This window comes from Onychomys torridus, chromosome 14, assembly GCF_903995425.1.
Source record: "Onychomys torridus chromosome 14, mOncTor1.1, whole genome shotgun sequence".
NCBI lineage: Eukaryota > Metazoa > Chordata > Mammalia > Rodentia > Cricetidae > Onychomys > Onychomys torridus.
Genome location: NC_050456.1, coordinates 49082408 through 49109795, shown reverse-complemented (window position 1 = coordinate 49109795; position 27388 = coordinate 49082408). Strand labels below are relative to the sequence as shown.

The 27388-nt window shown below is 42.9% G+C and overlaps 1 protein-coding gene across 1 annotated transcript; it reads right to left on the bottom strand.

The window, feature by feature from the left end:
- Nucleotides 1–492: 492 nt before the first annotated feature.
- Exd2 (exonuclease 3'-5' domain containing 2) lies at nt 493–27019 on the bottom strand. Its single transcript, XM_036206208.1, has 8 exons — nt 26590–27019; nt 18272–18528; nt 14800–14926; nt 8253–8584; nt 7136–7242; nt 6781–6916; nt 4762–5118; nt 493–1868 (listed from the first exon to the last, which is right to left on the bottom strand). Exons 1-8 carry the CDS (start codon nt 26974–26976, stop codon nt 1652–1654), a joined length of 1920 nt encoding a protein of 639 aa, XP_036062101.1. The 5' UTR covers nt 26977–27019; the 3' UTR covers nt 493–1651.
- Nucleotides 27020–27388: the final 369 nt, after the last annotated feature.

Below are 27388 nucleotides of genomic sequence, written 5' to 3'. Positions count from 1 at the left end.
TTCAGTGACCATGTATAAAAGTTGCTTATTTCTCAAGAATGGATAAAAACCAAATCTGTGCACTAGTGCCATCTTGTGGGAAGCCTGGCAAGTACCATGACCAAGAAGCAAGCTGTCTTCCTGTTTCATCTTTGGGCTTCTCAAAACCGTTCTGAGTTCCCCCAGCCAGGAGGTGGGCATTGTGATAATCCACTGTATTAAACGTAGATCCCAAAGGAGCTGGTACTAGTCGTTTTTAAGATGTCTAGTCTTGATCTCAGAAATGTCTGTGAGAGGAGAAGTGGGAATATAGGGCAGAGGGGCCAGAGTGCAGCACACACACGCATTTGTGGACTGCAAACCCAGCCCAAGGGCTTGCAGTACAGTGTGTGTGGTACATCCATGTGGAAGTATCACACGATTGCAATGAGGCAGGGACTCTGCCCAGTAAGTGCAACTCCCCCAAGAACACTTGCTGTAACTTTACGACGTCAGAAGAAGAGTTTCCCATTCACAATCAGCAAGCCTTGTGCTTTGAGGTCATTTTATTTATCAATGTCAGATCAGTTATAACCAACTTGGGTACAATTCCAAAATAGAACTCTTGTTGGATTCTAGCCATAAAATTTTTTCAAGCTTGTTAAGATCTTATAAAATAAGAAAGTTTTCCTAATAGTTTAGAAAAAATACTAATTGCTAATAAATTGATTTCATACTCAAAGTAGTAGTCTAACATCTTGAAAGATGAAACATTACCCTTTTAAACTTCGAATGTATCAGTTAATCTCGGTGTCCCAGGCCCCAGGGTAGGTGAAGTCCTCACCCTGTGACCTGGCCAGATGGCTCTGGGAGGGGATTAAGTGCTATGTACGTACGAGAGGTCAGTATTGCATATGCAGTAGAACATGAACACTGAAGAGGCTGGGCACTGACTCTGAGAAGTGGGGATCCTCAGAAGCAGGACGGGAGGTACCAGCAAGTAGACAGCCAGCGAAGGAGAGGCTGAGCAACACAGCAGAGCTCTCTTAGGAAACCGTGTCTACTTGCCAGCCCCAGGCAGCTGAAAACTCCTTCCCAGAAAATGACTTCCCCATGATAGAGAAGATGCCCATGGCAGCAAGCGGGGCTTTGGTCCTGTATGCACAAGTGGGGACATTTTCAAGCATGTAAGATAAATCCAAGTACCAGGTGGGATGGACCCCAAACAAATGAATATGGAGAGCAAGAAAGATTAAAGTCATGAGGTTGAACTGGGAATATGAATCTGACTCTGGGTCACTTCAACTCCAGAAGAAAGTTTTCTCCCTGCCCCAGAAAAAGCAATGCAGTGGAGAGGGGAGAGAATCCGACGTTTTCCCAGGGCCTGCCAAGTCACTCCAGAGAGAAGTCTCCACCTTCCCTCTTAACAGGAAAAGCAGAGAGTGAGAAAATAAAGACCCAGCCCTCCTTGCACACAAAAACAGGAGAGAAGGGGTAAAGAATAGACTCCTCAATTAAGATTCCAAACCATAGGCTCCCCTTAAAACAGCCTGGCTCCATCAGAAGTACCTGGGGTTAGTATAGCTTAGCATTCTGAGCCAGTCATCTGGGCTTCCACCAATGACATTAAACAGTAGGAGGTAATTGACTTGGCTCCTGCTTCCTGCCTGTCCTGACCTGCAGGGAGCAGCAGTCACGACAGTTTGATGGGAAGGTCCTCGCCATACTTCCGGAGCAGCTTCTGATGGTTGTGGTCCACTGACCACTGCTGGGGCAGGTGCTTGGGCTGCATGGAGTCCAGGAAGTGCTGGCGCCAGCGGCTCTCCAGCTGCATGAGGGAGCGCAGCCCACCCTCTGTGTGACGCTGTACCACCTTCAGCCCATGAGGAATATAGCTCTCATTGTAGATCCTGCCAAAACATGAAGTCGCAGAAGGTCTGAGCTAAATAAGCACAGGGCAGTCTCACAGGCAGGTAAGAGACAGACCCCCCAAAACACATTGCTTTAATGTTTCCAAAATATCTTTTTCCTCACATCTTAATATTTAGCATCTATAAGGCTCACACTGAAGGCTTTTGGAGTTTTGAGTTACACTGGCAGGAAGACCACATACAATCAGCCCTAGAGGGAAACCTACTGCCTGGCTGGTGATGGCTGAGGAATGTTGATCTTGTATTTGTTAGACCAAAGCTACTCAGAAAATAGCTTACTTCTCTGTAAGCCATTAATTATTTATGCTAGACCATACTCAGTATTAATATAAGGCTGTTAAATTAGCCCACATAGCCTAGCTTCTCAGAACACTGCCAACCATGGGTGTAAAATTCAAGGTGGTCCACATCTTTAGAGCCTTCTTCCTCACCAAAAAACAAAAACAAAAACAAAAACAAAAAAAACCTGTCAAAACCTGTCAGGCCACACTGGCAGGGAGTGTTTCAGTCACAGTGAGATGTTCCTATGGCTGCTCAGCTGTGCAAATGGTGTACTGCAGAAAATGAACCCCTGCCTAGTCCGCAGCTAGACAGGAAAGCATAAAAACTGCTTCTGTCCACCTCCTCCAAGGGATAAAAGCCACCTTTCTCAAAAGGGTGCCTCGCTCCCAAGCTTCTTTCCCTCAGTATCTATATTCCCAGTCCTCCATCCAAGCCCTCACCAGATGAGCAACTTTGGGCTCACCCAATATTTGCAGGGGTTTTATTATTTGCCTTATCAGCTTTCCACTTCTTTTTTCTATCTTGTTTGTTTTTTGAGACAGGGTGTCTGTATGCAGACCTGGCTGTCCTAGAACTTGATATGTAAACCAAGCTGGCCTTGAACTCACACAGATCTACCTGTCTCTGACTCGGGAGTGCCAGCATGCCCAGCCCCATACATTTTCAATCTGTCTCCACACAACTTGTTCTCAGTCTCAATCTATCATTTAACTCAGGGACCTGCTTATTAGAAAGGTCTACGGTCAGCCAGGCATGGCAGGGCACACCTTTAATCTCAAGACTTGGGAGGCAAAGGCCATAGTGAGTTCCAGGATACCAGGACTGCCAGAGCTGTCAGAGAAACCTGTTCTGAGGGGAAAAAACCCAAAACCTTTGAACAATTAAAAAAAGTAAGACATAAGTAAAAAGTCACTAAATTGCTATTAGAAGTAAGCCAGTTTATGTAGTTTATGAGTTTGGAGCTGCATACTTCAGTGTATCTTTAAGTATTTGTTCAGGAAATATTCGCAAGATCTCTGAGCTGTGGTAGATCAGTAATATGAGGGAAATAAACACTTTTTGAATAAATAAATACGTTTGCTGCTATAAATAGTTTTCACGTATTTTATTAATGAGGCAGTCAGCCTCAATATCAGAGGTCCATGGAACTCTAATCCTATAGAACACTGACAGCTGCAGAGTAACCCACAATGCTCATTGTTGGAGCATGTACACATTCATGCCTCAGGATCATAAACTTCTATTTATTTGTTTGTTTGTTTGTTTGTTTATTTTTCTATTATCAGCTTGATACAGTATAAATTCTTATCCTAATAGTAAAATGTTTCGTTGAGGCTTGCCCAGTAATTGAGTAAAACCAAAACCATAAACTTCTTGTTTAGAAACATTGAGGTATGTCGTATTAATTTAACTATGTACTCATAGGGAAGGAGGGGAAATGAGTAAGAAAAGAAGAAAAAAGACTAAATAGGACAGCAATATGCTCAAAACTCTACCCAGTGGATCCAGACACCACGTGCAGTAAGACAAGAAATATGAATGAATGCACTGGTCAAAAATCTCACAAATCTAGGTATGAAGTGAGAGACACAAAACCACACATACTCTACTTCGTGGCAATTCAGAGACTTCAGGGTATTAATTAGCTATTATTTCCATCTTATGTGCTGATTTTAGGATTTACTTCTGTAGAAAAATGCATGAGACCTAACTACACCCAACAACTGATACCTCACAATCGGCAAATCTCTCATTAAAAAAAAAAAAAATCACATCTTATTTAGGTGTGTGTGTGTGTGTGTGTGTGAATGTGCGTGCAAGTATGCCATAGAACATAGGTCAGAGGACAACTTTTGAGAATTCTTTTGCATTCTCTTAATCTACCATGCAAGTCCTAGGGATCTGAGCAAAGTTGTCAGGCTTGCCAGTATGGTGATATTTTATTTGTGCTGAAATGTGATTTTATTTGTATGCTAATAAATAAAGTTGCCTGGATACCAGAGGTCACAGCCATTAAGCAGAAGTCTGGCAGTGGTAGCACACGCCCTTAATCTGATCACATGGCAGGCAGAGTTTCTGTGTGTTCAAGGACACAGCCAAGCATGGTGACACACGCCTTTAATCCCAGTACCAACCATAGAGACCTGGGGGTCTATATAGATGAGGAAGTCATGTGGTTGGGTTTAGAGCCAATGAGAAGGCAGAACAGAAAGGCAGTAAAAAGACAGGACACAGGACGAAGGTCTCTCTGAGGGGAAACGATGTTAGCGAGTGGTAAGCTAAAGGGAGTTGTGGTTCTTGCTCTGATCTCTTAGGCTTTAACTCTGTATTTGGCTCTGTGTTTCTTATTTACTAAGACCATTTAGAATTTCATCTACATGGCAGCAAGCACCTTAACCAGCTGAGCCATCTCACTATCTCTTATGAAAACAACATTCTTAGACCATTTGAGTAGACCCCATGGTATCTTATACAAATAGAACTAGATTAATAAGCACTGGGATTGTGACAAGCATTTTTATGATGCAGTGAAGGCTACTGTCACTGGGTCATGCCCTATCCTTTCTCTGAACAGAACAGTAAGCTGTACCTGGTCTCCAGGCTGGCGGCCTCTCGAAGCATCTCCTCTGTAATAATATCGGTGTTATAGAACTCCCTGAGTGCATGCAGCAGCTCTTCTCTCCGATGGGCAGGCAGGCTCTCTGCGTTGAGCAGGGCTCTGGCTCCAGAACGCACTTGCCTACGCTCTAGGTCTTCCAGCAGGCGTAAGCCCTCCTCTGAGCCAATGGGAGCCTGGAACTCCTTGGCCAGCTGCTGCTTCAGATGGTTGTCATAGTAGTTGGAGATGGCATGGCAGGAGGTGCAGAGCAGCAGCACATCATGGGAGTTGTGGTCCTTCATCTCAATGGGGAAATGCTTGCGGTACTCGTGTGGAATGATATTTTTCCTGGAACAAACCCACCCCAAAAGCAGTGCTCATTAGCTTATGATACAGAGCACGTATGGAACCAGCAGGTGAGCTACTCGGTGTCTAACCTGGGTGTAAACATGACTGGGGAGGCTTGGGCAGCACAACTCAATGGAGGTCACGTGAAGGCAACACTAGCCGGGTCCCTCTCCAGCCCATCTGCCTGCCTCATCTGCCCGTGCTTCTGGGGTCCTCTCTCCTTCAAGTAACTACAGACTCCCTGCTGTCAGGCTGCAATGGCAGAGGCTAGTAACAACCACCGTGTTCCTAGAAAGGAGAGTCTCAGAGAAATGAAATGGTATTGTAAGGGCTTGTCATACCTCACAGGAACTCCAGTAGGCTGAGCAAACCTTTATCTGAGGACTCCCTCACTCTGACACCATTTTCTAAGTAGTACTAAGTTCTCAGGAAAAACTCTTAGTGGCAACAGTCGTCCCACTTCACAGAGGAAGAAGTGAGGAAAGGGAATTATTAAAGAGCAGCATGGTGGTACAGGCCTGTAATTCCAGCACTTGGAAGGCCGAGTCAGGAGGATAACCACATTCGAAGCTACATAGAAATATTCTGTCTCAGCCAGGTGGTGGTGGCACTCAGGAGGCAGAGGTAGGTGGATCTCTGAGTTCAAGGCCAGCCTGATCTATAGAGGGAGTTCTGGGACAGCCAGGGCTACACAGAGAAATTCGTCCTATAAAAAAAGAAAGAAAGACAGGAAAGAAGGAAGGAAGGAAGGAAGGAAGGAAGGAAGGAAAGAAGGAAGGAAGGAAAGAAGGAAGGGAAAAAGAAATATTCTGTCTCAAATGAGAAAAAGTGATGTCTGAAAGAAATTAAGATTTAAAAAAGAAGAAGAAAATAACAACAACAGAACACACCAGGAATGGTGGGAAGAAGAAAGGGAACGGGGAAGCAAGAAGGGAGGGAAGTTGGGAAGGAAGACAAAGAAGAGAATTACTGCACAGGGGCCATGGAGAAAGTCCAAGCACAGGTACTCAAGCCCAGTAGTCAGCCTCATGTTCACTGTGGGAACCCTAATGTGAAAGAACAGCCTTGGGAAACTCTATACACAATACAGAGACTCAGAAAGCTTGAGAGCTTCAGGGAGGGAAACGGGGGTATAGCTTCACGGTCCTCCTTAAGGGGGACAGAGGCCATTAGAGACGGCCAGGCGAACCGCTGAAGCTGATAGGAAAGCTGTGATGTTTGTAGAGCTAGGTCTCTCTGTGTGGTGAAAGGAAATGGCCCCCCAAAGGAAGTGGCACTAATAGGAGGTGTGGCCTTACTGGAGAAGGTGTAACCTTGTTGGAGGAAGTGTGTTGGTGTAGGGGTGGGCTTTGAGGTATCCTATGCTCAAACTACATACACCCAGTGAGACTTGCCTGCAAGTCAAGATTTAGGACATTAGGCTACTTCTCCAGGACCATAGAGCAACCATGATAATAATGTCCTAACCTCTGAAAATATAAGTCACTCCAATTAAATGTTTTCTTTTCTAAGAGTTGCCTTGGTCATGGTGTCTCTTCACAGCAACAGAAACCCTAAGACACTCTGCCATGTGGGAAAACTTAACCAAGGCATCTTAGGGCTCAACATGAGACTACACAGGCAATTTCCACAGGTGAAAGGTTAGTCTAACACTATACTCACCGGATGTAGGTATCTGTCTTGCCACATACAACACACAGGTTCTCTTTGACCATCAGGTAATAATCTCCTGGGGATTCAGGTCTTCCTGCAGGTTCAAACTGTAGCCTGACCACAAAAGGCTCTTTACTCACCAGCTCTTAGGAAAAAGAAAACACATGAGTGCTGGGCTGCTCCCACCTCTGCTACCAGGAAGTACTCTATAATTATTTGTTGTGTGCTCGCAGAGAACTCTGGGTTATGACTACCTAGGCCCACACATCTCAAGGTTTCCTTGCCTTCCTCCAGTCACTTTTTGCCCCACCCCACTCACATCAAGACCCTAATTATAGGTGAATATGGCAGGTGAGTCTCACACCTCCAATGCCTTTGTCCAGGTACCACTGAGCTTTCCTCCGGTCACAGGTGCACAGGGGCTGTCCATCAGGGGCTTGGAGAAAACAGTTATCATAGAGAGGTGATTTCCTGCAGGGAAAAGAAATCTCATACTGAAAGCTGTTGGTCAAGCTACCCAAGACCTTCCCACACTCCCTTCTGAGTGTTTCGAACTATTTTCAACACCAGAATCAAACACATTACACAGGAAACCAGGCAGGAAACCAGCCAATCCTCACTAGGCACTGGCTCGGAAGCCGCACTACAAATGAACTGTTAATGCCTCTAGTTTCTACACTTCTGGACTGAGGCCCTGGTGGGTGATGTGGGAGTTGTTCACAGAGCTCTGCTGTGAATGAAAACAGGAACAGAGCACCAAGAAAGTGCCCAATGAATTAAACAGTAAATAAAATTGTAAACATTCAAGATGAAGTAACGAGGGCCACGTGGGTAGATTTCTGGCTCACACGCAATGCTTCCTCCAGCTGACTCTTCTCATTCCTAAAGGTGCCATGCTCCAGGGGACACACTTCAGCTCCAAAGCACTCACTACTTATCCTCCTCAGGAGGTGTCAGTCACACAGCAGACTCTCACCCGCTACACAGCAGAGTCGGCGTGGAGCTGGAAACACTCTAAATGAACAAGAAATCTGAAGCATTTCTCCTGGTAACTATGAGGCCTTCCAGTTATTCATGCTCATAGTATCCTCACACAGGGATAAAATTCCATCCCCTTTAAATATGCCATTGTTACTTATGTATCTGGGGGAGAGGCACACGCATTGTGCACGTAGAGATCAGAGGACAACTTTGGGAGTCACTTTTCTCCTTCTACCATGTGGGTCCTGAAGACTGAACGCAGGTCATTAGGCAGCAAGTGCCTCTACCTGGCAAGCCATCTCTTTTATAGGTAGTTACAGGCCTAAGGTTACAGCCAGGGTCAGTGACAGAGCTAAGGTAAGTTCTCTTCATTTCTATTCCAATTGACAAATAGAAAAATTACAGAAAGAGAAGTATAGTCCAACTGTCACTGAAGTAGGGAAAGGTTCATTAGCCCTGGAGAGCCTCTGCTCCTCATCAGCAGGGAACATACGGGTTACCTGGCGGAATAGCCCACCCCCAAGGGCTTTCTTTTATTCTTCCTGGGGTCTCTCCCTGGGTTGTTGCCTGGCACCATTCCATTGGGCTTAGTCTTCCTGTATCTTGACCTCTGGTGAGATTCCAGTGCATCCCCATTAACCTCTTCACACAATCGGCCAAGTCCCTTGCTTCGGAATGGGATGTCTACCATATCCCTGCATTTCTCCAAGACTTTCCGACAGCTGATTTGGTCACTGTTTCCCTCCTCACAGGAATTTCTAGAGAAAGGGTATCCAAGAAGATGAAGAAAGAGAGCCACTGAAATCTGTGCATCCCTGGCAGCATAAGTCACCTGAAGAGAAAAGTCAGAGGTCAGTGAACGCGGAAGACAAGCCACAGAGAGTACCTTCAAAGTCAATTACAGGTGCCTTAGAACACCACTCAGGCTAGCATGTGCTTAGCAGTATAAAACCCTGGATTCAAACAACCCCCACCCCCTCAGGCATTTTGCCTTTAATCCCAGCACTTTGGAAACTGAATCAGGAGGAGTGCTTCAAGGTTAAGACCTGTTTGAGCTACAATGTGAGGCTCTGTCTCTAATACAAAAGCAAACAAAAATAAAAGTCTGTCATGGCAGTGGAACAGATAGTTCAGTCGGTAAAGTGCCTTGTAAGCATGAAGGAACAAGTTTGATCCCCAGAAATCATGCAAAAGAGCTGGGTATGGTGACATTCACCTGTAATCCCAGAATTGGAAAAACAGAGATGGGCAAATTCCTAGGGCTCCTAAAACTGTCTAGGATTAGTGATATGCCCAGCTTTGTCCTTTTTGAGACAGAATCTGGCTATATAGGTTGGAATGGCTCTAAGCTAGAGACATTCTTGACTCTAGTTCCCAAAGGTAATATCAGAGGTATATGTGTTACCATGCCTAGCACTTTAAATAGGTAAATTTTATTATATAGAATTAATCTTAATAAAACCATTTCACTTACCACCACTGAAAAGGAAAAAAAAAAACAAAAACAAAAAAACAGCCAAGTTTGGTGGCACATACCTTTAATCCCAGCAGAGACAAGCAGATCTCTGTCAGTTTGAGACTAGCCTGGTCTACATACATTTCCAGGTCATCTAGGACTATACAGTAAGACCCTGTCTGGAAGAGCAGCTAGTGCTCTTAACCGCTGAGCCATCTCTCCTGCTCCCGTGGTTTAAATTTTTACTATGCTGGGGCAAGAAGGGGTAACTTTTCAGCCCTCTTGTGCAACCCAAGTTGATATGTATTTTATTTATTTATTTATTCATTTATTTTAGAGACAGGGTTTCTCTGTGTAGCCTTGGCTGTCCTGGAACTTGTTCTCTAGCCCAGGCTGGCCTCGAACTCACAGAGATCTACCTGCCTCTGCCTCCCAAGTGGTGGGATTAAAAGTATGTACTACCACCACCTGGCTTTGTTTACTTATTTTTATTTTATTTTATGAATATTTGCCCAAATGTATGCATGTGTGACTGATGCCCATGGAAGCTAGAAGAGAGCACTGGATCTCCTAGAACAGAGTTCCAGGTGCTTGTGAGTCTCATGTTTGGGGAGTTGAACCCGGGTCCTCTGGAAGAGCAGCAGTACTCTTAGCTGCTGGGCCATCTCTCCAGCCCCCTATTCTCTGAAATCCTAACCATTATGCTTATAGTTAGAAAAACATTTGTTTATGTGTATGTACAGCTGCATGTGCCAGTGTGTGTGTGTGTGTGTGTGTGTGTGTGTGTGTGTGTAGAAGTCAAAGGACAACTTGCTGGAGTCAATTCTCTCCTTCTAACAAGTGAATCCTAGGGATTGAATTAAGGTTTTCAGGCTTAGTGGCAAGTGTTATTATCCACTGAGCCATCTTGCTGGCCCCAATTAAGAATTATTAACTCTTAAAAATAAGAAAGAATTATTAACTAACAATAACTTTTGAAAAGTCTCAATTTCCATAGCATGAGGATCATAAATTTGGCTTCAACTGTGGTAACAATTAACTTTCCCCACTTTTTATTTTGATGATTTTCAAGCCATAGAAAGGCCAAGAGAACAGCTATTCATAACTGTCAGTAACTGCTTTACACTCATTTTTATTTATTTTGAGACTGAGTCTATGTAGCCCTGGCTGTCCTGGAACTTGCTATGTAGACCAGTGTGGCCTCAAACTCGCGAAGATCCATTTACCTCTGTTTCCTGAGTGCTGGGATGAAAGGTGTACACCACCACACCTGGCTTTAATTCTTTACAATACAAATATCACACATTTTTTTTTCTTTTGCTAGGTGTACATTAAAGTTAAGTTACACTTATGAAGACACTTCACCTTGGGCCAGTGAGAGGGGATCAATGGGTAAAGGTGCTTGCAGCCAAGCCTAACTACCCAAGTTCAATCCCCAGGACCCACATGGTAGGAGAGAACTGACTCCCTCAAGTTGTCCTCTGACCTCCATAAGCACACTGCCATCTGGGAACACACAGAGTAAACACAGATGTAATAAAAAAGATACTTCATCTCTAAATATGTGAGCATGTGCTTCCTAAGACCAAGGAATTCTTCTGCATAATTATAACACTTAAGAACTTTAATGCTGGCACAACATAAGGACATTAGTAGATACAAAGCTCTACAGCCTCCAATGGTCCTAATACTATTAGTGTTTTACAAATTAGGATTCCTGATTCAGTATCTAATCAAGTATCATAAATGGTGCTAAGCTCAGTAGACTGCTTGCCTAGTACACACAAGACCCTGGGTTCAATCCTCTATCAGAAAAAATTATAGTAAGAATCACACATGCTGATACCACTGCCAATAAACTATGTTTTACATGTTATCTTTACTGAGCTCTAAGCCAAGTGCCATTCAATACCCTCAGGTATTTAGTTCAATTATTTTAGCATCCTGACAGAGCTAAGCAATTACTAATGAGAATCAATTTCAGGACACTGACCAATCCACAAAGAAACCTTACATCCTCTAGCAGTTCTCTGTTCCCCACTGAAGCAACCTGTTTTGGATGTTTCATGGAAATGGAATCACACACTCTATCATCTCTGTGGCTGGCTTTTCTCACTTAGCATAATTCATAGTCTCGTATTCATTCATATTCACTCTCTCTCTGTTTCCTGAGTCAGGGTCTCTTTGTAGACCAGCTTGGCCACAAACTGCAGTGAGCCTCCTGCCTCAGAATCCTGATAAAGAGACAAGAGACAGACAAACCCCTAAATGAATCAGACACAGACAGGGAGCCCCCAGCTGAGAAAGTCTCTCGGTTACCATAACATGGGTGCACAACTCCAAGAGCCAAGACTGTTCCCTGACACACAGCAAGTCAGGTCTTCATCCTCAGTGAGTCCTCCCGAACTGGTCCCCACTTTTCCTCCCAATTTGCAAGCCAACTGCAATTACCTTCTTGGCTCTCAGTTCAGAACAGTGACTCCCTTCTGTACACCCCACCCCATGGCTACCAAGAGTTTCTTTTGCTTTCATTAAATAAATCCTCTATCTTTTGCTCACTCCTAATTGTCTGTGTAGCTCAATCTTCTTGGTCTGGAGACAAGAACCAGACAGGAAAGAAAAATTTCTAACAGTTACAGCTGTGAGCCATCATGCCCAGCTTTATGTGATATGATACTATTAATATTTATCCATGTTAAAGCTGGGAAGCTGGTACATGTTTGAAATGCTAGCACTTGGGAGCCCAAGGCAAGAGGGTCATGAGTTTATAGCATTTATCCTTTTTATCTGTTGAATAATATGCCACTGTGCACCTAGACTACACTTATTTACCCATCAGCTGGTGGACCTTATCAGATTTTTTGTTTTGTTTTGTTTTTGTTTTTCAAGACAGGATTTCTCTGTATAGCCCTTGATGTCCCAGAACTCATTTTGAAGACCAGGCTGGTCTTGAACTCAGGGACCAGCCCACCTCTCCTGGGATCAAAGGAGTACACCACCATACCCAGCTTTTCTTATCAGCTATTATGTCTCCTTTTTGTTTGTTTTTTGTGTGATACTTTTGTTTGTTTTTTGTGAGTCTAGGCCCAGAGCATGTCATGAAATCTACACCCTGAATCCTTATGGTTTCCTTCTAAAATACGAATGGACAACCAAGGAAAACACATGAAAGCCAGGGACCAAAACAAGCATTTATGAGAAGGAATTCTGAGGAAAAAGAGGTGGGAAAAAATAGAAGAAAACCAGAAATCCTTACTATTCTATGTAAAGATATGTTGGGATAGTCTTTTTGTACACTGTGTGAAGACATGTCTTTGTCTTTCCTCACCTGCCTAATGCATCTTCTGATTGGTTTAATAATGAACTGAATGGCCAATAGTTAGGCAGGAGAGGGCAGGTGGGACTTCCTGGGAGAGACAGGAACTCTGGGAAAGAATCATCAGACATATGGTACTGAGGAGAGGTAACAAGCTACATGACAAAATATAGATTAATATAAGTGGGTTAATTTAAGTTTTAAGAGCAAGTTGGGAACAAGCCTAAGCTAAGACCAAGCTTTCATAATTAATAAGAACTCCCAGTGTTCTGCCTAAGTTCCCACCTCAGAACCTGTGTAAAAAGCCAGATGCAGGAGCATGAATCCAGCACACCTACCCCAAGATGGAAACAGAGACAGGACAACACAAGACTCTGTCTCAAGAAAAAGAAAATTAGAGGATCGATTTGGGGATCCAATAACCCAAAAAGAGTAAGTTCTAAAAACAAGAAAGGAGAGTAGGAAATTTCCAAAGAAAATGATCTGAGGATTCTTTCCTGAACTGGAAGACAGGAGCATCCAGACAGAAAGGGTTCACTAAATTCTACCACGGTAAGTCAGACACGGCCTCTACTCATGCTTGTCATCAACATTTCAAACAAGGAAGGACAGAGAACTTCCAGAAAGAACAGTCACACTCTCCAATGTCAGAAGCGGGAACACAAAGAGCAGGGCCTTCAAAGTTCTGAAAGAAAATGGCTTCTGCCCTAAGCTGCTAATAGCCACACCACTGGCTAAAAGAGAGAAATCACTTATCCTTTCAGACATGCAGGGTAAGAAAAGGAAAAGACATGGGATTAGGCACCACAGGATCTATAAGAAGAGAGGTGGCGGGAGCCAGAAGCCACAGATGGACAGCAGCAATGCTCAGCATGTGGTGGGCAGCATGTATGGAGAGCCAGCATTCCTGGGCAGCAGTAGACTGTAGGAGGAACAAAGGGACAAAGTGGGACAGCAGAGGGCCATGGGGGGGGGGGAAAGGGGGCAGGAGAGGGCTGAGCCACAGGGGGGGCAGGAGAGGGCTGAGCCACAGGGGGCAGGAGAGGGCTGAGCCACAGGGGGCAGCAGAAGGCTGAGCCACAGGGGCCAGGAGAGGGCTGTAGGGACAGAACCACAGGAAACATGTTTAGTTACTCAATCTGAGACAGCCAAGGGAGTTACAGTTATGCTAAACAGGCTGGGGTTAAGTCAATAGTGTACAGAACACCAAGCAAACAAAAATACAAATATTATATCGTGGGAGAACAAAGTGTTGTTCCTGATGAAAATGAACTATCTATATATATATTGGGAAAGTGAGATAGGAAACAAATTTTTGCTTGGGACCCAGGAAATGGAAGAACTGTAAGTCATAACTTCTGTATGAGAAGTCAAAACATGGCTGGGTAGTGGTGGTGTATGTCTTTAATCTGCACTTAGGAGACAGAGGCAGGTGGATCTCTGAGTTCAAGGCCAGCCTAATCTTTAGTGAGTTCCAGGACAGCCAAGGCTATACAGAGAAATGCTGTTTCGATAAGCCAAGAAAAATAAAAGTCTGTGGTAGTTTGAATGTAATTGACCCTCATAATTTCACAGGGAGTGACACTATTAGGAGGTGTGGCTTTGTTGGAGTGAATATGACCTTGTTGGAGGAAGTGTGTCACTGTGGGGTCAGGCTTTGAGATTTCCTGTGCTCAGGGTACCGCCCAGAGTCTCAACTTCCTGTTGCCTGCAAGATGTAGGACTCTCAGCTCCTACTCCAGCACATCAGCCTGCATGCTGCCATGCTCCCTGCCATGATGATAATGGACCGAACCTCTGAACTGTAAGTGAGCCACCCCAATTAAATGTTTCCTTTATAAGAGTTGTCATGGTCATGGTGTCTCTTCACAGCAATAGAAACCTTAACTAAGACAAAGGCAAAACATAGTATGTATAAATAAGAAAGAATAATACATGCATGTAATCTAGAAGTATAAGGGTAATCACCAGAAAGAAATTAAAGTAGACGTCTCTGAGAAGGAAGAGAAAAGGAAGGAATGGGGTGAGAAAGCTAGAGAACTGCTTACTGTTTCTTATGCTGAGATTTATAGCACTTTTTAAAATATTTATGCATTTGTATTTTCTCAAGTGTTCGGCACATTCAAAACTAAAATGCAATAGGACTCTTAATGTTTTATTTAAGCAGCGTGAACTTTACTGTCTTAAGAGTAACCTGACAGTAGAGTCCACTTTAAGCTCTCTCTACCCAATGCTCATAGTGAACATTAGAGTCAACTCCTCTGATTACAAGTACCTGGTCTTCAGTAAGATTCTCAGCATCCCAGTTGCTGCAACGAAGTACAAGGGACTTGTCAAGTGGAAAGTTCAAAATAGTCTCAGCAAGGGATTTCAGGCTCAGCCCATTACAGAGTATACTGTTTCTACAAGAGATAAATAAAAGCACGTATCAAGAATGGGCAAATGGCATGAGCAGAAAACATTTTAAATGACCAATAAACAGAGGACAAATAAGCAATCAAAGAAATGGTGATTTCCTATCAGACTTACAATGGTTTCTGTTTTGTTTTTTAAAACAAGTACATCTAGTATCAATGAAGCATAAAAATCAATTAAAATTTGTGAACTGGACATCTTTACAATCATTATGAAAAACAGTTTAATAATAAATAACTATCAAAACTCAAATATAAAAATTCTCTGATCTAGCATTTCCTTTCCTGAGAGTTTATCCAAAGGACAAAGATACTTAAGTGGACACTCACTGCAGCACTATATGTAGCAAGAAGAACTGTAACAGACTAAATGCCCTTCAATGGTACTCATGCCTTACTTTTAATATATGAATAAGAATGGCAAAGCTATTGTCATCTAGGAGGTAAGAATATAAAAACCAGTCATTGTTTCTGCTCTTCAAAACTTCCCGATTAAAATTGCTGCAGGGTGCTGGAGAGATGGCTCAGAGGTTAAGCGCACCTGCTGGTCTTGCAAAGGACCCAGAGTTGGTTCCCAGCACCCCCGTGGCAGCTTGCAACCATCTGTAACTCCAGTTCCAGTGAATTTGACACCTTCTCTGGCCTCCTCAGGCACTGCACAAATGAACACTCATGAACATAGAATAAATATAAATAAATCATTTAAAAAATTGTTGGGTAACAAAAGGGATCTCATTGTTAATCTTTGAAAATCAGAGACTAAACAAGAAATACATGTGGAATTAAGAAAACATCAGTGGGCCAGAGAGTATCTCTGTGAGTCTGAGGCCAGGCTGCTCTATATAATAAGTTCCATGCTAGCAAGAGAACAGAGAGACCCTGCCAAAAAAAAAAGGGGGGGGTCCCTAATGGACACAGACTTTTTTAAAAAGTAAAGAGTAGGCAAGGGATATAGATTCAGGTTAGTTCATACAGCACTTGCCCAGCACACATGGAGCCCTGGGATCAATCTCCAGCACCACTAAAAACAGCAATAACAACTAAGTGATGGAGTATTTGCTTAGCATGCACAAGGCCCTGGATTCAATCCCTGATACCAAAATAGTAACAACAAGAAAAGTGAAAAGACAACATATGACACTAGTCCAGAGTGAGCATCTGCAAGTCATGGAGCAGCAAGCTGGCAGGCAAAGGCTCCTGTGATGAGGAAGAACAGGAAGCCTTCCCTTCCCAAACAAGCGGTCAACCAGTCACATCTCATTGGCCAAGACCAAAAACACAAAAAGGCCAGGCACACTTGAATAAACAAACAGCTCTTGGTTAAATTCATGAAATCAAGAATGGGGAGGAGATACTAAACTTCCTTTAGTCCTATTAAAAACCCCAGCTGGGCGGCGGTGGCGCACGCCTGTAATCCCAGCACTCGGGAGGCAGAGGCAGGTGGATCTCTGTGAGTTCAAGGCCAGCCTAGGCTACCAAGTGAGTTCCAGGAAAGGCGAAAAGGTACACAGAGAGAGCCTGTCTCGAACCCCCCCCCCCAAAAAAAAACCCAAAAGTGGGGCCTGGAGTGTAGTTCAGTGGTGAAGTACATGCATTGCATGGACAAGGAAGGCCCTGAGGTCAATCTCCAGCAATAAAATGAAATAAAATATAAAATAAAATTGGGGTTGGGGAATGTCAATAATTTCATTAATTATAATAAAATTTCATTTAAAATGAAGGATCTTGGGCTAGAAATACAACTAATGATATAGCACTTGCCTAATTCAAGTCCTGAAGCTCAATTCTCAGTACAAAAACATTAAAAAAAAAAAAAAAAGCCAAATAAAATGAAAGGTCTGAAGAAAGTTTCATCCCTGTTCTGAAGATGAGACTCAATCAGTAAAGGGCTTACCATGTAAGCATATGGACTGAGTTTGACCTCCCAGACCCCATGTAAAAAGGCCAGCTGTGGCAGAATGCACCTGATATCCCCATACCAAGAGGCAGAGACAGGCTTGTTGGCCAGCCAGACTAGTCAAGTCTGTGAGCTCTAGACTGAGTGAGAGACTCTGTCTCAAAAAATAAAATGAAGGCCTGGCAATGGTGGTATATGCCTTTAACCTCAGCACTCAGGAGGCAAAGATAGGAATATAGGTCTCTCTGAGTTCAAGGTCAGCCTGGTCTTAAGTGGTGAGACCCTGTCTCAACAACAAAATCTAATGAAGAACAATTAAAGAAGACACTCCACAGTGACCTCCTGCACATGTGTGTGTGCACCTGAACACACACACACACACAGGATTTCATTCTTATTTCTAACTACAACTTGTATATTATCGTTTCATGATAATATTCATCTTTGGCCTAATTCTCTTTTAGGATGTTTTGAGACAGGTGCCCATGATCTAGCCCAGGCTGGCCTCAAACTCATACCCTCCTGCCTCAGAGAACTCAATTTACATACATTCATTTAAGTGTCTCCAAATGCACAGAGTGTAAATGAGGACTGTGGTTTCTGAAGAGATGGTTCAACAGTTAAGAGCATTTGACGCTCTTGCAGAGGACCCAGGTCCAGTTCCCAGTACCCACATAATGGCTCACATCCCTCTGTAACTCCAGTTACAGATCTGATGCCTTCTTTAGGCCTCCATAGATGCAAACATACAGGCAGGCAAAACACTCATACACATAAAGTAAATAAATATATTTTAAGTAAGTAAATAAATAATGGAGTCTATGCATGTGACCCCTGAAAGATGGAGTAAAATAGTTTCCCCAGAAGAAAAGGCTAAGAAGGGAAGCCTCTCTTTCCAAGTCAAGGACAAGGCTGACCGTTATTTGTGCCTAAGGCTCGTTTGTAAACACAAATGCTGCCCAGAAGTCAGGTTTATAATAGGAGTGCTGAAGACTTGGGAAGTTATATTGAGTACATGAATCCAAAGGAAAAGCCCAGACCTGGCCCACTGTCGCCACCTCAGAACCCTGAGGTCAGGTCATCTAGTCTCTGAAGAGAAGCCACAAATACGGGCTCTTATACTTAGTCTTCTGGATTGAAAACACATTTCACATGGGAAAAGGTAAACAAACCCTACAGCTCCAACTTAGCCAGGGGACCACCGGTTCATAACCTCTCCTTTTACAAGGGATTAGAGGTTTATCAAAAATGAAATTTTAGCTAACCAAGCTTTTCTCAGACATTGGTATGTCTCCCCACAAGTTCATTACTCATTTTCAAAGCCTTTAGGTTTCTAACGAATTCTAACTGCTTCATTCTCAATCCCCGGCAACTGCAGCTCATGTACAATGTTTGCCCCATAACTACAGGCATCCTAGCATGCATACAAACCATACCCCTGCTTCACGGCTAGGTAGCGGAGGTCTAGACACCCCCTTACAATGAGTCCATAATCCTGTAGAAGCTTGTTGGCATCTTCTGAGCATCCCACTCCTACTTTCAAGATGGTGCCATCTGCCAGTATGTCCAAAAGTGTTCTTGGTAGTGTTTTGCCTCCATAGATCAGCCTGGGCAAGCGAATCAATGCACAGAAGCCACTCGGGGAAGCTATTTGTAGGAGTGACAAAGGACTGGCTTTGCCTTCCAAATTCACCTGCAAAAGAACACGACAGAGCATACATAGTTCATATCCTTGCACAGCAGCAAGACAAAAGGAATCTCTGGCTAAAAACCCAATCTAAGAGGTATGTCCTTAGCTTCTCAAAGGGAGCAGCAGAATGGATGTGAGGCTAAATGCAAGGAGAGCCTGTTTGAACAGATATGAGGCCTTCTAAAGCAGCAGTCTGAAGCTTCACAGGGCCAGCTCCAGGCCCTGAAACCTGATCAGTCCACAAACAGTCACCAGCTGACAGTCTCAGGAGCTCGGAGACACCAGTCAGAGGAAACATGCCGGGTTTGAAAGGTAAGAAAAAGAGGCTGAGAGCAGAGTGCTAAATGGCATCATCCCTGAATGCTCTACTGCACATGCTCGTCGGTAACTGCCCTCATTTGCCTCATCAGCACTGCCTCAAGAGGCTAGTTTCTAAAGGAAGTAGAGGCAGGCATGGCAGCATTCAAATCCCACCATGGAGCCATCTATGAGTTTGAGGCCAGCCTGATCTGCATAGTGAACCAAGACAGCCAAAGCTATATATTGGGAACCTTTTTCAAAAACACAAAACAAATAGTGTGCAGAGTACAGCTCTGCCAGAGTAACAGATCCTGGTGGGACAAAGTCACAAATGGAGTTTATCAAAGAACCAGCACAAAGGTAAGTTTGAGAAAATGCTGAGTTAATGGTATCCCTAGAAAAACATACTTACAAAATGTGTTCCTACTTTCAAAAGTTTAAAAAGGATTCCAAAAGCAATCCACAAAACAGATTAACTACCCAATAAATTTCTTCTCACTTTTCAGGAAAAGAAACTTTCGGCCAATAGCTGGAACAGCTTACCAAATATGACAGGATAATGGCAAAGCCGACATTATCACTCACAATTCCCAGGGTCTACAACAGTAGTTCTGAAAGGAGAATGATTTTGCCCCTGATGGGATATTTAAGCCTGGAGAACTCTTTGGTCATCACAGTGGAAGAACGGAGTATGAAGGCACCTAGCAGGCAGGAGGCAGATGCCGCTGGGCATCCAACAGGACACATCCCACAATACTACTCACAACACAGAATGATCTGCCAATCATTTCAGCAGTGGGGACAATATGACTAGTGTGAGGCTCACACACTGCCTACATTTATGGCTGGCATGGTCCTGGCCTAAAGAACTTAGAACCTTTGAGGAAGAAGAGACATATAGGACGAGCTCTTACACATGTGATATGGTAAAAGCAAAGGTATTTATCAAGCACAGTGTCACATACTGTGGAATATCTTTCTGTATGCTGTGAATATGTATTGTTCCAGTTGGCTAATAAATAAAGCTGCATTGGCCTATGGCAGGGCAGGATGGAGCCAGGTGGGAAAATTCAAGGGAGACAGTGAGAGGAGGAAGGCAGAGTGAAGAGACGCCAGCCCACAGCCCAAGGAGCAACAAGATGCCAGCAGATCAGTGGTGCCACGGCCACATAGTAATATATAGATTAACAGATATGGGTTGAGTTAAGTTATGAGAGCTAGCTAACGAGAAGTCTGACCCATAGGCCATACAGTTTGTAAGTAATGTAAGCCTCTGTGTTTCTACTTAGGACCAAGTGGCTGCAGGACTTGAGTGGGAGAGATTTGTCCAGACTTCAGGGCCAGGCAGGACTGGAGAAACTTCTGGCTACAGTCACAAGTACTGGGAGAAGAAATATTTCATACTTGAGGCAATCAAGATTACCAAAAGAAAATAGTCAACCCCACAAAGAATTGCTACTAAAAACAAAACGTCTTTGCCCTTAAATTCTACCTTACTATTCAGCACAGCCGTGATTTAACTCACCAAAACCTTAGACTTTCTTCTTAGACATTGCTTTATTAATGGGAGCTATTTACACATCCTCAGAAGAAAATTGGTGCCATGTGTGGTGAAACACACCTCTGATCCCAGCACTTGAGAGGTACAGGCAGGTGGATCTCTAGGAGTGTGAGGACAACCTGATATACAAAGCAAGTTCCAAACAAACTGGGGCTACATAATGAAAAACTATGTGTCTCCCTTCCTACCCCCACGCATGCACATGCATGCTCGCAAGCACACACACACACAACATAAAGAAGGAAATAAATAGTATAAATATATTAAAAGAAAATTTTTAAGTGACAAAAAATTGTTCTCATATCTGACTGCTTTCTAATCCCAAGCTGAATCTAGACTCAGCATATCTTCAGAGTTATAGAAGAAATCATATCACCTACAAAGAATCAATAAAATAGTGATGATTACCTTCAATAGCAACAATGGAAACCAAAAGACAATGAAATACAGTCTTAAAAATGGCAAAGCTAGGGGTTGGGGATTTAGCTCAGTGGTAGAGAGCTTGCCTAGCAAGCGTAAGGCCCTGGGTTTGATCCTCAGCTCAAAATAAAATAAAATAAAATAAAATAATAAAAAATAAAAATGGCAAAGCTAAAATTCTACACTCAGAGGAAATATTTTTATAAGACTAAAAAAGATAGTTTTGTAACAATGGGTATCTGAATATCAATGAGTACCAGAAATAACTTCTAAAAAATCTGGCGTAAGGGTTAGGCATAGTGTGTGTGACTGTCATCCCAATACTCAGGAGGCTGAAGCAGGGGGACTGCTACAGGTCCCAGACCAGCCTTAAACAATGTAGTAAGTACCAGGCCAATCATGACTATAAAGAACATTCTGTCTCAAAAGAGCCAACCAACACACAAAAGCAAGAATGACTTCAAGAGTCAGAATTAGGGATGGGAGAGATGACTCAGTGTTTAAGAGCACTTACTTCTCCTGCACAGACCCAAGTTGTGTTACCAGCACCCAAGTAGGACTACTCACAACTGCCTATAATTCTAGTTCCAGAGGATCCAACGCCCTCTTCAGACTGCTGCTGGCACCTGCACACACACATACACACACACACACACACACACACACACACACACACACACACACACAAAATAATATGAATTTTGGCGCTGGAGAGATGGCTCAGCGGTTAAGAGCACTGGCTGCTCTTTCAGAGGTCCTGAGTTTAATTCTAAGCACCCACATGGTGGGTCACAACCATCTGTAATGAGATCTGGTGCCCTCTCTGGCATGCATGCAGACAGAGCACTCATACCTAAAAAAATTACATAAATAAATTAAATTTAAAAATACAATATAAATTTCTTTTTTAAAAGGAGCTAGGAATAGAGGGGTATAAAATCCTAGTATTCATAAGTATACAATCCTAATACTAGTAAGTGGAGACAGGGGGATCTAGAGTTTTGGGCTTGCATAGGCTACAGTGAAACCCAGTCTCAAAAACCAAAACCAAAACAAACAAACAAACAAACCAGTTAACAGGAGCTAGGGAGATGGCCCCAGAGGTAAAAGTACTAGACATGCCTGTTGTGGGATAATCCTTTTGTACACTGTGAAGATGTGTCTTTCTTTGCCAAGGCACCTTCTGATTGGTTTAATAAAGAGATGAATGGCCAATAGCCAGTCAGGAGCGAACAGGCGGGACTTCCGGAGAGAGAGAAACTCAGGGTTAGAATCTAGGCTTGTAGGAGATGCCAGCGAGACACACAGGGAATTGGACATAGAATGGAGGAGAGGTAAAGAATCATGTGGCAGAACATAGATTAATAGAAACAGGTTAATTTAAGTTATAAGAAATAGTTGGGAAGAAGTCTAAGCTAAAGGTCAAGTTTTTACAACTAATAAGTCTCCATGTCATCATTTGGGGGCAGCAGTCCAAAGAAAGTCCAACTGCATTTGGCATTCAATGTGGCGGCTCAGCCCATCTATTCGAGCATAGGGTCTGAGAAAGCTAAGAAATCCTGCATTTGACCCACTGCCCTTGGTATACAGAGTCAAGGCTCCTTTAAGAGGCCCTACTATGTAGCATTTGAATAGCAGCCTACCAGCAGGAGACTAGTTTGAAAAGTCTGCCGCAGCACAGGCCCAGAAACTCCCCAGAGTTGGGGAGGCTAGCTACAGCTCTGGAGGGTGGGAGGGCAGCACAGGCAAGAGGCTCAGCTCTCATCAACACAAAGGGGGTGCAGCCAGCTCCCAGCAATGCTAAGTGAGCTACACAGTGGGTAGCTTACCTACTGCCTAGCCATTTAAGGGTTGGCTCATGTGATCAGAGAAATACTGCAGAGGCACAAAAGAAAGGTCAGGTCCAGACTGAGAAAACCTCTGAATAGGTACAATATGCTTGAAAATATGCCTAGGTGCTGAAGAAAGAAAAGAAAATGGGTAAAGACATTTACAGAAAATAAATAGTTTGAAAAATATAAAATAATATAAAAAGAATAAGCCACATAGGAAATACATAGGTGTCTGGATCCTGTATGGCATTTTGTTGACTTTGAGTTTTTTAAATGCTAATGAGCAAAACCCAACAGCTGCTGAGAGATACTGTATTGTGGAAAAACTGCTGAATTAAACCAGCCTATATATTTTAAGGATGTCTTAACTTTAGAATGGAAGTCAGAAAATGTGTTGTGTTAGGGTAGATGTTATGCTATTGTTCCCACAGGAAACAAAAAGCTATAGATTCCTTCAAAATAAATAAAGATCAGATTTGACCTGGGGAACCTCTTGAAAATCCTGGCTACAGACATGAAGGAAAAAAAAACAAGAAAAATTACAAGGCAGGTGACATATAAGCTAAACCCCCTACATGGGAGCAGCTCTGAGATTGGGTGAGACATGATAAATCTTCTAGGCTACAGAATCCTCATGACTTATTATTACATGCTATCCTTTCATGGAACATGGATGGAAATTTATATTACAGTTTAGTTACTCTGTCCAAATGGACTTATAAAGTTGACGAATGCCTCTTACCTGCTCAAACACAGAACAGAGAATCATCTTTAGCTGATTTGTGCACACCACACATCCCATACTTGTGTTAATGCAGATATGTATGTTACCTTTAAAAGGTTGCATGTTTTCAGGAAAAAAAAAAAGGACCAGACACCAATGAAAACAAGTAGCCCAGGTGATCCAGCCTCTCAGAATGCCTCTGTTGCAGTTTCCTCAAAAATGTGCATCCAGAACATCTTTAAAGCAGCTAGCTGAGATGGTTCTGCCTCACAGACTATTCCAGTAAGGACTTCAGATAAGCTCTGCACTTTCCCATCACACAAAGATTAAACAAACAATAATACAACTTGCTCTCCCAGGATTTGACTATTATCCATTTTCTCAGGGTCCCTGAAGTTGCCATAGTCCCCAGATAGCAGGAAGTAATTTTAAGAACATGACGCCAACTTGGGAGGCAGAGGCAGGTAGATCTCTGTGAGTCCGAGGCCCGCCTGGTCCAGTTCTAGGATAGCCAAGGCTACACAAAGAAACCCTGTCTCAAAAAACCAAAACAACAAAAAAGAACATGATACCACATTCTCAAGAGTTGGGGTGGGTGGTTTTTGGTCATTTGGTGGGTTATGGATGTGCTGTAGGATAGTCTTTCTACACGTTGTGAATATGTGTTGCTCTCATTGGCTGATAAATAAAGCTGTTTGGGCAATGGAGAGGCAGAATACGGTTAGCGGTACTATCAAACTGAAAATGGAAATGAAGAAGGGCGGAGTCAGGGCAGGTACCAGCAGCCACTGAAGGAGCAAGATGCCAGAGCACCAGTAAGCCACAGGCCACGTTGTGATACAAAGATTAATAGAAATGGGTTAACTTAAATGTAAGAGCTATTTAGTAATAAGCCTGAGCCATCAGCCAAACATTTATAATTAACATAATCTTTAGTGTGATTATTTGGGATCGGGAGGTTGGGACAGAGAAACTCTACCTCCAATTACATGGATGTTTGTCATCGTTTAGGGGGGTTGGTTGCAAGTTCTTACTGGTCATGGTCAGGGAAAAAACTAAACAGAGGAGGTTAGATTCAGAAACCTCTTCCTGAAAAGAAAAGAGAGGGGATATAGGAATGATAGCATAAAAGGCTAGATTATTGAATCTACTTTTAAACTAAAAAGCAACTATTAATCTCAAATATTTTACATTGGTATGGATTTTTATATATTGATACAAGTTTAAGGTTATTTTTGCTATAACATACTCTATATGTTTCTACTCTTGTTTAAGGTATTTTTGTATTGATACAAATTTAAGGTTATTTTTGTTAGAACATACTGTAAAGTATTGTATCTATGCAGCTCATTTAAAAATGTAATATAAAGTTCTAGTCCTTGAAAGCTATTAATATAAGCTATATAAGATAATTAAGAAATACAGGTTAGTATGTAGTCATCTGTTGCATGAAATCTAAATGGTCTTATAATAAAATCCCAGAGCCAGACTTCAGGATGAAAGCTGAAAGATCAGAGAAGCAGAGCAAGCCACAGCCACCACCAACTCCTCAGCCTGAAAGAGAGAGAGTTCCTGTCTCCTCCCACCTTATACTCCTTTCTCTGCCCAGCCATAACACTTCCTGTCTCAATCTCCCTAGTACTGGGATTAAAGATGTGTGATCCCAAGTGCTGGAATTAAAGGTATGTGCCACCACCGCCTGGCTCAGTTTCTCCTTTAGACTAGATTAATCTCATGTAGCCCAGTGTGGCCTTGAAGTCTCAGAAATCCAGACGGATCTCTGCCTCTGCCTCCTGAGTGCTAAGATTAAAGGTGTGTGCCACCACTGCCTGACCTCTGTGGCTAACTCTGATCTTCAGGCAAGCTTTATTTCCTAGATTACAAACAATATATCACAATCTTGGTTGCTTCAAGTATGAAATATCCCTCCTCCCAGCACTTGTGACACTTTGGTATTTGCCATGTTATTTTCTATGTATATGAGCTTGGTCTGTATGTCTTCCTCCTGCAAGGTTCTAAATCCTTTAGGCCAGAATCAAACCTTCCATATCTCCAGAGTTGTCTTCTGACCTTCACATGTATCCCATGGCACACATGCACCCACACACATACAAATATGTATACACAAACCACAAAAACACAAATATTAGAAAAGCAATCCTCAAAAAAAAAAAAAAAAAAAAAAGTCCAAGAACCTAGGACTGTAGCTCAGTTGGTAAATCACTTGCCTAGTATGCAGAGCCCTGGGTCCAACCCACAGTACAGCATACAGAGGATATGGTGGCACACACACACACACAAATAATCTTTTTTTTTTTTTTAAGTATTAATAAAGCAGCGGGGTGGTGTACACCTTTGATACTAATACTTAGGAGAAACAAAAGCTCAAGGTTATTCTCAGTTACATATCAAGTTCAAGGTTAGCCTAGAACCTGTCTAAAAACCAAACTGAAAACAAAAACTAAAATAGGCAGGTAGTCATGGTGCTAGGTTTTATTTGTTTGTTTGTTTGAAGACAGGGTCTTATTTTGTAACCAAGATGGCCTCAAATTCACAATATAGCCCAAGATAGGCTCAAACTTGCTGTGATCCCCTTGCCTCAGCCTCCCAGGGTGCTGAGGTTACAGGTGTGCACCACCACACCTCATTAGTAGATGGTATTTGATGAGCACTTGCTGTATATTAAAACTGTACTGAAGCCTTTATAGGAATTATCTACTTGATTACTTAAAAGTCACTGGAAGTAGGTGCCCATACATTACTATTACAAATAAGTAAACAGACTTGGAGAAGCTAATTATCTTGTCCAGTTTAGAGAATAATCAGTAACAGTGAAACTAACTTTTTTTTTTTTTTTTTTGGTTTTTGGAGACAGGGTTTCTCTGTGTAGCTTTGCACCTTTCTTGGAACTCACTTGGTAGCCCAGGCTGGCCTCGAACTCACAGAGATCCACCTGGCTCTGCCTCCCGAGTGCTGGGATTAAAGGCGTGCGCCTCCACAGCCGGCTAAAACTGACTTTAAAAAAAAAAAAAAGACCACCTAACTCCAGAGTAACAATTGTAAGGTCACCCCTATCCCGAGGACATCAGCATCATCTGCTAAAGTATACTTACAAGCAAATCAAGAACAGAGTAAGTCTCCTTTCAGCTTATTCTATTCTTGACCACCCATGTCCCGAACTGGAAAAACTAATGAGATTCTTTGTCAGTCACTGTCTTTTAACTTACCCATTCACAGTCGATTCCAAGCACTGGGAAATCTTCCAGCTCTCTCCTAAGGAAGGGCTGGATATGATTCCACTCTGCCTCCTGAGATACTGTCACCACCTCTGCCTGGAGTATCCTCTCCTCCCACGAGGCTCTGGGTGCTCTCCGGGCATCTTCTGGAGGAGGCCACTCTCTCCTACCAGGCACTTGGTGCTGGTGCTGCTGCTGTGGTTGCTGGTGCTGCTGCTGTGGCTGCTGCTGCTGCTTCTGTGATTGCTGCTGCTGCTGCTGCATCTCTCTGCTTGTCTTACTCCATCTGCGCTGGATGCCTTTCCATAGGACAAATCCCCCCACGACCACACCCAGAAGGGTGGTCACTGTCAAAGCCACTGAATTCTGTCTAAACATCTTCAACCTTTTACTGTTAAGGTAGCATTTCACTAATCCCACAACCTGCAAGATAAGTGTCAAAAATATTTACATATAAAATATAAACTTAAATATAAACAAGTTTTCCCTAAAGTCCAAATCTGTACCCACAAACTAAAAAAACTGATACAAATTTTAACATAAAACAGTATTTTGATTTTCCCATTTTTATGCTTTTATTTTTTTAAGACATGGTCTCATGTAGCCCAGGCTGATCTTGAACTTACATAACTAGGGATGACGTTGAAATCAAGTGCTGAAATCCTAAGTGTGCACCACCACAGTTGGCTCATCTTTATACTTCGCTATTCCGTTTCTATTTCCATTCTTGCTTCCACAAATACACCTGCTCTCTGACAACTGCCTAGGACTCTCTTGGTGGTGTTGTTGG

Bases quoted from the DNA above. Each gene is read 5' to 3' on its own strand.
- Exd2 (XM_036206208.1), bottom strand. From the start codon at position 26,976: ATGTTTAGACAGAATTCAGTGGCTTTGACAGTGACCACCCTTCTGGGT. The intron at 14,927-18,271 runs GTATGGTTTGTA...TATCTCTTGTAG, and splicing joins TACCTAGCCGTGAAGCAGGG to AAACAGTATACTCTGTAATG. The intron at 6,917-7,135 runs GTGTGAGACTCA...CTTTTTCCTAAG, and splicing joins CCTGGACAAAGGCATTGGAG to AGCTGGTGAGTAAAGAGCCT.